The sequence below is a fragment of the Monodon monoceros genome, unplaced genomic scaffold (assembly GCF_005190385.1).
Source record: "Monodon monoceros isolate NGI ecotype Baffin Bay Population unplaced genomic scaffold, NGI_Narwhal_1 Super_Scaffold_19, whole genome shotgun sequence".
NCBI classification, from domain to species: Eukaryota; Metazoa; Chordata; class Mammalia; order Artiodactyla; family Monodontidae; genus Monodon; species Monodon monoceros.
The window spans coordinates 12,854,516-12,864,488 of NW_021703775.1; the positions used below are offsets into that span (position 1 = coordinate 12,854,516).

At 43.7% G+C, this 9,973-nt stretch overlaps 1 protein-coding gene across 1 annotated transcript; it reads left to right on the top strand.

The window, feature by feature from the left end:
- Positions 1-1,148: 1,148 nt before the first annotated feature.
- Positions 1,149-1,742, top strand: LOC114900961 (lysine-rich coiled-coil protein 1-like). Its single transcript, XM_029232526.1, has one exon. It carries the CDS (start codon positions 1,149-1,151, stop codon positions 1,740-1,742), a length of 594 nt encoding a protein of 197 aa, XP_029088359.1.
- The last annotated feature ends 8,231 nt before the right edge of the window (positions 1,743-9,973 follow it).

Sequence of the window (9,973 nt, forward strand, 5' to 3'; positions counted from 1 at the left end):
CTCCCTGCGCTATACAGTAGGACCTTATTGTTTATGCGTTCGAAATGTAATGGTGTGTATCTACCAACCCCAAATTCCCAGTCCATCCCTCTCCTTCCCCTCCTCCCCCTTGGCAACCACAGGTCTGATCTCTATGTCTGTGAGTCTGTTTCCGTTTTTGTAGATATGTTCATTTGTGCCATATTTCAGATTCCACATATAAGTGATATCATATAGCATTTGTCTTTCTCTTTCTGACCTACTTCTCTGAGTGTAATAATTTCTAGTTGCACCCATGTTGCTGCAAATGGCATTATTTTGTTCTTTTTTATGACTGAGTAGTATTCCATTGTATATATGTATCACATCTTCTTCATCCATTCATCTGTCGATGGACGTTTAGTTTGTTTCCATGTTTTGGCTATTGTGAATTGTGCTGCTATGAACATAGGGGGTGCATGTATCTTTTTGAGTTAGTTTTGTCCGGGTATCTGCCCAGGACTGGGATTGCTGGATCATATGGTAACTCTATTTTTCGTTTTTTGAGGAACCTCCGTACTGTTTTCCATAGTGGCTGCACCAACTTACATTCCCCCACTAACAGTGTAGGAGGGTTCCCTTTTCTCCACACCCTCTCCAGCATTTGTTGTTTGTAGATTTTTTGATGATGGCCATCCTGACCAGTGTGAGGTGGTACCTCATTGTAGTTGTGATTTGCATTTCTCTAATAATTAGTGATGTCGAGCATCTTTTCATGTGCCTACTGGCCACCTGTATGTCTTCTTTGGAGAAATGTCTATTAAGGTCTTCTGCCCGTTTTTCAATTGGGTTGTTTGCTTCAAAACCATATATTTTCAACATCAATGGCTACATGGCATTTACAGCACACGATTATAATATAATCTCCACTAGAAACTGGAGAACCTGATCTTTGCAAAAAGCATACATTTATAGCAAAACAATTAACAGAAAGTTTCATCTTCCTTGGCAGAGTTTCATCCATAGTCAATATAGTGGAAAATTCTAAGACTTCTGACTCTTTTCAACATGAACTTCAGGATTATATTAGAAAGCAAAGAGCCAGAGGATTACAACCAGAGGTTCGCTTTAGAAAGGGGACGGAAGACTCTGTGTACAGAGAAAAGGACCACACTGCACCCAGACCTCCAATGCTGGAGCAGAGATTCGCCTTCTGGAGGCCCCACAAGTCCCCCCGTTCCTACAAAAGGCCGAAAACAGTGGAAAGCCACTTACCCATACTGTCCAATGTTCATCACTTCCGGCAAAGACTGGAACCTGTAAATCACTGTCAGAAAAAACACGACCATTTCTTCAATATCCGGTGGTTTCCAAGCCCACCTGTGCGAGGAATGACCACTGGCCCACACACAGCACAACACAGAGAAGAGGCCAGCTGCTTCTCAGAGGACCACACCGGCGTCCATCAGGCAGGAGATCAAGACGGACGCTGGACGGGAAGGTCCAGGGAGAAGGGAGGAGGACATGGCAATGAGGAGCAGGTATCGTGGAAGAGGAAGCACCACAGGGATGAAGAGGATGAAGAGACCCACAAGGAGAACAGGAGGAAGGCCAGAGTGGTGCCAGGAAGCACAGAGAAGTGCAAGTACAGAAAGAAGAGCACCCATGATTGGGACCTCACGAAGGAGGGAAGAAGGTCCAGGAGAGAGAAGAAGCATCCTGGCAAACATAGCACCCACGAGTGGGACTTGTGGGATGAAGCTGTCCTCGGTGGTTGTTACTGATGCTGGAGATCTGGGACCTTGATATGAAATGATTTGGATCCATTGGAAAGGCTGGATTAAATGGTATTGAAGCAATTCAATAGCCATACTTCAAAGAAAATAAAATTAGATCCCCACCTCAGACTCTGTTCAAATATAAAAACCCAGTTGGTTTAAAGATGTCAATTTAAAACCAAAATAGAAAAGTATTAGAAGAAAATAGAGGAAAATTGTTTTCAATCTTGGAATATGAATGGCTTTCCTGAACAAGACACGTTAGCCAGGGGCCATAAAAGAAGAAAAAAATAGGGCTTCCCTGGTGGTGCAGTGGTTGAGAGTCCGCCTGCCAATGTGGGGGACACGGGTTCGCGCCCCGGTCCGGGAAGATCCCACATGCCGCGGAGCAGCTGGGCCCGTGAGGCATGGCCGCTGAGCCTGCGCGTCCGGAGCCTGTGCTCCGCAACGGGAGAGGCCACAACAGTGAGAGGCCCACGTACCGCAAAAAAAAAAATTTTTAAAAAAAGGAGAAAAAAAAATATGTGTATTTGCAAAAACACTTAAACTCTGCATATAACAGAAGATTTTGTGGTACATTTTCTTTAAAACAGAAATGAAAAGATATGCATTGTGCATATGCATTGAGCAGCTCCAGAAAGATACACGAAACACTGGTAACTGGGCTCTGGGGGCAAGAACTGAGCTGGGGGAAGCGGGTAGACAGAGGTAGCTGGTAGACTAACTTTTCAAAGTGTACATTTCTATTTTGAATTTTGTACTGTATGAGACTACTACCTTTCCAATAAATAGATATTTTAAAGGTAAGAAACAGATTGGGAAGAAATATTTGCAACACTCTCTACTAATATCTCTTGTGCCCGTGATCAAATGATTGCCTCTTAGCTCCTAGCAGCTTCTTTGCTCCGCTTTGTGAAACTGGGCCCTGTAAACGTGTCTCCTTTGCCAGCCGGCTAGTTAGTCTCTGCCAGTAGAGGGCGCTGGAGGGACACCATAAACTGGGAGCTGGAGGGACTTTCTTCCCTTTCCCAGGTTTGCCAGTTTTCCCGGGCAGCAACTCTTGCCTTTGCGTGTGTTTGATCTAGCGGCAGCCCAAGCCCTCTGACATATTTCTTTGTCACTGGGGGGCTGTGTGACCTGAGAGATCTATGTTCTCTCTGCAGAGCTCTGAACCTCAGTCATGGGAGGCCCTTTTCCAAGTTTCTCTCCGCTGTTCACCCTCCCTTAACCGTCAAGGGTGGGCAACCTTCAGCCTGCAGGCCAGATCCAGCCATCTGCCTGTTTCGTGTACAGCCCTTCATCAAAGAACCGTTTTCACGCTGGAACCCCAAAGAAGCAAAATGTTATCCCCAAACAGTGGATCCCATTCTTCTCATTAAAGAACTTGGTTACAAAGCTTATACTCAATTATTATTATAGTTTTCATTTCATCAATACAAAGATTGTGGAAATTTGTTTTCTGTGTTGTCATATAAGTACCTACATAATATCCTTGATTGTGCCTCTTATTCCACAAAACCTAAACTATTCACCACCTGGCCCTTTACACGAAAAGCTCGCCAATCCCTATCTCAGTCTTTTTTTTTTTTCTTATTTTTTGGCCGTACCACGTGAGACCTTAGTTCCCCCATCAGGGGTCGAACCCATGCCTCCTGCAGTAGAAGTGCGGAGTCTTAACCACTGGACCACCAGGGAAGTCTGCCTGCTGTAGTTTTTTTATACCCCTTTTGGTTGTTAACCACCTTTTATTAGTTAAAAATTCTTTATATCTAATTTTCTCTGTATAAATTACTGGTATGGTTTGTCTCTTGATCTGGCCCTGAATGATATAATCCTAATAGACAAATAGCTTCTACCATTTAATAAGAAAATATGAACAACCTAATAGGAAAATAGGCATTTATCTATTCATGTAGTTAACAAATACTGAATTCCTGTCATTGTTCTAGGCACTGAGATAAAGCAGAGAATGAAATACAAGTGAGATACAAAGAAGGAAAGTAGGAAGGAAGGCTTTGTGGAGGTATATATAATAGAGCTCATTTCTGGGATTGGGTCATGATGAGCAGGTAACCCCCCTGGATGTGGGTCCGGTTGGACTTTGAGAGTCTTGCAGGTTGTTGGAGTGTCCATTGTTTGCTGTTTGGTATCATCCCACATTTGTAGAACATCTGGCATCCTTAGTCCCCATCCACTAAATGCCGGTAGTTCCCTCTCCCTACCCCAAACACAGACGATCAACATAGGCCCCCATAAATCTACAAAATGTGCCCCCTTCCCAGAGGTTTCTGCTCCCTCTGAGAATGCCCGGCTTAGCCTTCAAGTTCAACTGAACAAAAATTTAGAAATCGAGTCCCTGATTTCCTTTGTCCCTGAAGACAACCCAGTGAGACAAACAAGGCTGGTATCTTACCTCCATTTATCAAAGGAGGAGCTCAAGACCTCAGGGGCTGGAAGAACCAAGCAACAATTCCAACCCAGATCCTCTGAGACCTGACCCAGTGCTCTTCCCACCTTTGTTTCCGAATGCTACTTTAGGCAATGCACAAACACAGCATCAAACAACATTGAATGACACAGGGAGAAGGCGGTTCACAGCTCTCCTCCGCTCCTTGTGCAAGGAGAGAGGCTCCATTCAGTGCTAATGTGTCTTTACACCCCTCTCTAGGGCTGTTAACCTCCCCTGCTGACTTCAGCTTTTGTTTGCATGTATGTAACAGTTACTTTCCATTTATGGCACTTGTTATTAGACTTTAAAAAAAATTAATTTACTTGAGCTTTTCTTTTTAGGTCGATTTAAAGAAAATGCCATCCTGGAATACATAAATCTGGAAAAATAAAGGTGAGGGGTGAATAACGACAGGGAGGGAAACACCAGCCTAAACCACGCCTTATATGTTTCAAATACAGGCTGACATGTTGAGGTATAAGGTAAAGATTCAAATAAGGAATAATTTGGGGAGGGTGCAATCTGGTTATGAATAGTTAGTATATCTAAAGCTGTGTCTGGAGGTTGGGAAAGTTTTTAGGCTGAATGGCTTGGGCTTTCTAGGAGTGTCTGGGCTAGTTGTGTTTCATCAGGAAGCAATAACCTGTTTCAGGCTGTTTCAGATACACTTCACATCATCTGAGCCCCTTAACTTGAAAGTTCTTTACTAGAAAGTTCATGTGTCTGCATCACTGTCCCCCGCAACGTTAGGATCATTTTTTCCAGTATACAATTGAGAAAACTGGGGCTCAAAGAGTTGAGTAAATGTACCCGAGTTACCCAGATGGTGAGTGGCAGGGCTAGAAGGGTCCCCTCCTTTCCCGACACCATACTTGCCTCCCTTCCCTGCAACCACCCGCTGAGAATGACGGGTACAGAAGGATCAGGGACAGAGGACTCAGGGCAGGTAAGTATCAGGACTGTGGATTTTAGCACGGGAGTTCATGGGTGATGTGGAGCTTGAACTGACTGCAATTGTAATTGTCTGGCAACACATCTGTGTCAGCCAGGAGACGCAGCTCCTGAAGGGCAGGAACTGGCTCTCATACATCTTGATTTCCCTGGGCTGAGCACAGGGTTAGATGGCTCCCTCTACGTGTTTGTTGAATGAATGGCATGAGGGCAAGAAAGCTCTTCTAGATCAGCACAGCCTGCAGAGGCTGGAGAGTAAAACTGGAAACGTGGTTCAGCTTAGATGATTTACAGTCATTAATGCCTCTGCTGCATTGACTACAGTACAGGAATGGCTACAGCTCTAAAAGCATTCACAGGCCAAAGCAGCTCAGTGGTCAATCTTGTACAAATGTCACACTAGAGACCAATATCCCTTAAGAATATAGATACAAAAATCCTCAACAAAATACTAGCAAACGAAACCCAACTGCATATTAAAAAGATTACACATTGTGACCAAGTGGGATTTGTTCTAGGAATGCAGGGACCATTCAACATAAGAAAATTAATCAATGTAATACACCACATTAACAGAACAAAGGGGGGAAAAACCCACAGAATCATCTCACTTGAAGCAGAAAAAGCATTCGAGAAAATCCAATAACCTTTCATCATAAAAAACACTCAGAAAATTAGCAATAGATGGGAACTTCTTCAACACGATAGTATACACTTATGTGTACAGCAAAACCATAGCCAACATTACACTTGATGGTGAAAGACTGAAAGCTTTTCCCCTAAGATCAAAACTGAAACAAAGTTATTTGCTTTCACCATTGCTATTCCACATTATACTGGTAGTTTTACCAAAGCAATTAGATAAGAAAAAGAAATAAAGGCATCCAAATTGGAAAGGAAGAAGTAAAACTATCTCTATTCTGAGATGGCATGATCCTATATGAAGAAAATCTCAAAGAATCCACACACACAGAAAAACTACTAGAGCTAATAAACATTAAGCAAAGTTGCATGGTACAAGATCAATACACAAAAATCAGTTGTGTTTCTATACACCAGCAGTGAGCAATCTAAAAAGGAAATTAAGAAAACAATTCAATTTGCAATAGCATCCAAAAGAATAAAATACCAAAGAATAAGTTTAACCAAAAAGGTGAAAGACTTGTACACTGAAATCAAGAAAAAAAAATTGCTAAAGGAAATTAGAGAAGACCTAAATAAATGGAAAGAAATTCTATGTTCATGGGTTGGAAAACATAATATTGTTAAGATGGCAATACTACCCAAAGCAATCTACAAATTCAATGCAATTCCTATTAAAGTTTCAACAGCTTTTTTTGCAGAAATGGAAAAGCTGACTCTTAAATTCACATGGAAATATAAGGGGCCCCAGATAGTTAAAACAATATTTTAAAAGAACAGAGTTGGACAACTCACACTTCTCCACTTTAAAACTTACTACAATATTACATGTATTAATCAGGGCTCTTCAGAGAAAGAGAACCAAAAAGAGGTATAGATATAGATATAGATAGATAGATATGATTTATTAAAGGTATTGGCTGTCTCAAGCATGATGGCTGAGAAGTCTCATGAACTTCTGTCTGTAAGCTGGAGACCCAAAAAAGCCTGGGTTTTGTTGTTCAAAGGCCTGAGAGCCAAAGGTGTAGATTCCAGTTCTAGTTCAAAGACCTGAGAACCAGGAGTGCTAAGGGCAAGAGAAGATCAATGTCCCATCTCAGGCAAACAGGCAGAAGGAGGGCAAATCCAACTTTCCTTCACCTTTTTGTTCTATTCAGGCCCTCAACACATTGGATGTTACTCACCCACACTAAGTTGGACCATCTGCTTTAAGCAATCCACTAATTCAAATGCTACTCTCTTCTAGAAACAATCTCACAGACACACCCAGAAGTGATGTTTAAACAGATATCTGGGCATCCGTGGCCTAGTCAAGTTGACATAAACTTGACTATCACACTACAGTGATCAAAATGATGTGTTGCTGGCATAAGGACAGACATATACATCAATGAAATAGAATTGAGAGTCTAGAAATAAGCCCATACCTCTGTGGTCAACTGACTTTCAACAAGCATACTAAGACTATTCAATGGGGGTAGAATAGTTTCTTCAACAAATGATGCCAGAACAACTTGATATCCACATGCAAAAGGATGAAGTTGGACCCCTACCTCACACCATGTATAAACGTAAACTCAAAGTGGATCAATAACTGAATTATAAGAGCTAAAACTATAAAACTCTTAGAAGAAAACATCAGGGTAGATCTTCATGACCCTGGATTTAGCAATTGATTTTGAAATATGACACCAAAAGCATGAGCAGCAAGAGAAAAATAGAAATATTGGACTTCATCAAAATTAGAAAGTTGTGTGCATCAAAGGACATTATTAACAAAGTGAAAAGACAAGCAGCTGTATGGGAGAAGATAGTTGCAAATCATATATCAGAGAAGGGCCTGGTATCCAGAATATATAAAGAGTTCTTATAATTCAACAACAAAAAGACAACCTAATCTTTTTGATGAGCAAAGGATTTGAAGAGACACACAAATAAGAAATACAAATAGACAAGAAGCATATGAAAAGATGTTTAACATCATTAGCCATTAAGAAAATGCAAATCAAAACCACAATAAGGGGGCTTCCCTGGTGGCGCAGTGGTTGAGAGTCCGCCTGCCGATGCAGGGGACGTGGGTTCGTGCCCCGGTCTGGGAAGATCCCACGTGCCGTGGAGCGGCTGGGCCCGTGAGCCATGGCCGCTGAGCCTGCGCGTCTGGAGCCTATGCTCCGCAGTGTGAGAGGCCACAACAGTGAGAGGCCCACGTACCACAATAAAAACAAAAATAAACCACAATAAGATACTACCTCACAGCCACTGGGATGGATATATTAAAAATAAATAAATAAAAAAGAACAGAAAGTAACAGGTGTCGGTGAGGGTGTGGGGAAACTGGAGCCCTCATACACTGTTGGTGGAAATGTAAAATGGCACAGCTGCTATAGAAACAGTTTGGCAGCTCCTCAAAAAGTTAAACACAGAATTACCATAGAACCTAGCAATTATACTCCCAGGTATAGACCCAAAAGAGCTGAAAACAAGTACTCCATACATACTTACACAAGAAAGTTTATAGCAGCATTATTGACAATAGCCAAATAAGTAGAAACAACCCAAATGTCCATTAATAGATGAGGGGATAAACGTAATGTTGTATATATGTACAACAGAATATTACTCAGCCATAAAAAAGGAATGAAGTACTGATACATGCTACAAAATGGATGAACCTCAAAATCATTACTGCAAGTGAAAGAAGCCAAACACAAAAATCCACATATTGTACGATTCTGTTTATGCGAAATATTCGGAATATGTAAATCAATAGAGAGAAAATGAAGATTAGTGGTTACCAGGGGTTGGAGGGGGGAAGGGAGCAATAAGGAGAGACTGCTTAATTGGGACAGAGATTTCCTTTGGGGAGATGAAAATGATTTGGAATTAAATAGAGGCGGTGGCTGGACAACATCATGAAGGTACTAACTACCACTGGATTATATCCATTTTTAAATGGTAACTTTGTGTTTTGTGAATTTCACTTCAAAAAGAAAAAAGCTCACACTAAAGTGTGGTCTCCCCAGGTCTGCCCTGGGTACGCTCAGGCCTCAGCGGTTGCTCCTGGTTAGGAAATATGGAGGGAGACTCTGGCCTCTGGCTGGGCTGTAGGAGCAGCCCCTTGAACTCTGAACCCAGCTCAGCAGTGCCGGTCCCCAGCGATGGGTAAGGGAGCTGAGGCAGGAATAGGTTGGAAAGGAGATTGGCTTTGCATGCTGAAAGTATCCCTGCCCCATGGCCTTCTTTAGAACTCCAAGGACACTCCATCCCCTCTTTGGTAAACTCCAGGCTTTTAGGGTGACCCACACGGCCTGCCTGCGGGTCTAGGTCCTTGTTGATATTGTGACCTTCTCCCACCACCCTCCCCATGTTCCCTCTGCCCCGCAGGCCCTCACATACCCAGCTCTCCTCCTCCCCCACCTTCCCACTCCCCGCTTCCTCTGCTAACCTGCACTTGAACAGCAAGATCACCCTGACAAGTGTCTCTGCCCAGACCTCGACTGCACCACCGGCAGACAGAGCTGCAGGGCACCGCACAGCAGGAGGGGAGAGCAGGGTGAGGGGGCACACACACTCACACACACACACAGCTTCCAAGTGGGCGGGCATCTTTGTTGATCTTCTGCTAACTCCCCATTTCAGTGTTATTTTAACAGAAATTATACATCGGGGGTGGGGGGGGTAGAGAGAGCACCCTAATCTTCTCAGCTCTTCCAGACTCTGAAGGTCAAGGTCTCGCTTTGTCCCCGGTCCAGGCTGGCGCCCCAGCTCACCTTCCTCAGCATCAGACTATGTGCCACTGTCAGTTAACTTTCCTTCACCCGCACAAGTGTGTGCCCTTGAGGATAGGGCCTGGGTCTTGACGACTTCAGGTCCAGCTGGCCCTGGAGTACCCAGGAGGCTGCTGTCAATAACCACTGAGAAAGGAAGGAAGTGACTGGAGTTAGGGTCCTGCTCCACCGCCATTCCCGTGGGACCCTCCTGAGCATCCTGAGTTCCCTGAGCCTCAGTTGCCTCATCTGGAGTCACATGGAGTGAAGATCCTGTTCTGGCCTCCCAGCGCAGGAGGCGATCACACACGTGCGATTGCTTGGAGACGCAGCCAAGACCTTTGAAATGCCGGGAGGATGAGGGCAGAGACCTTGCTGTCCTCTCACCAGACTCCCGCCCCTCTCCCCCGCCGGGCCCCTCCCTCCCT

What these genes read in the sequence shown, in the direction of transcription:
- LOC114900961 (XM_029232526.1), top strand. Translation starts at nt 1,149, where the DNA reads ATGCTGGAGCAGAGATTCGCCTTCTGGAGGCCCCACAAGTCCCCCCGT.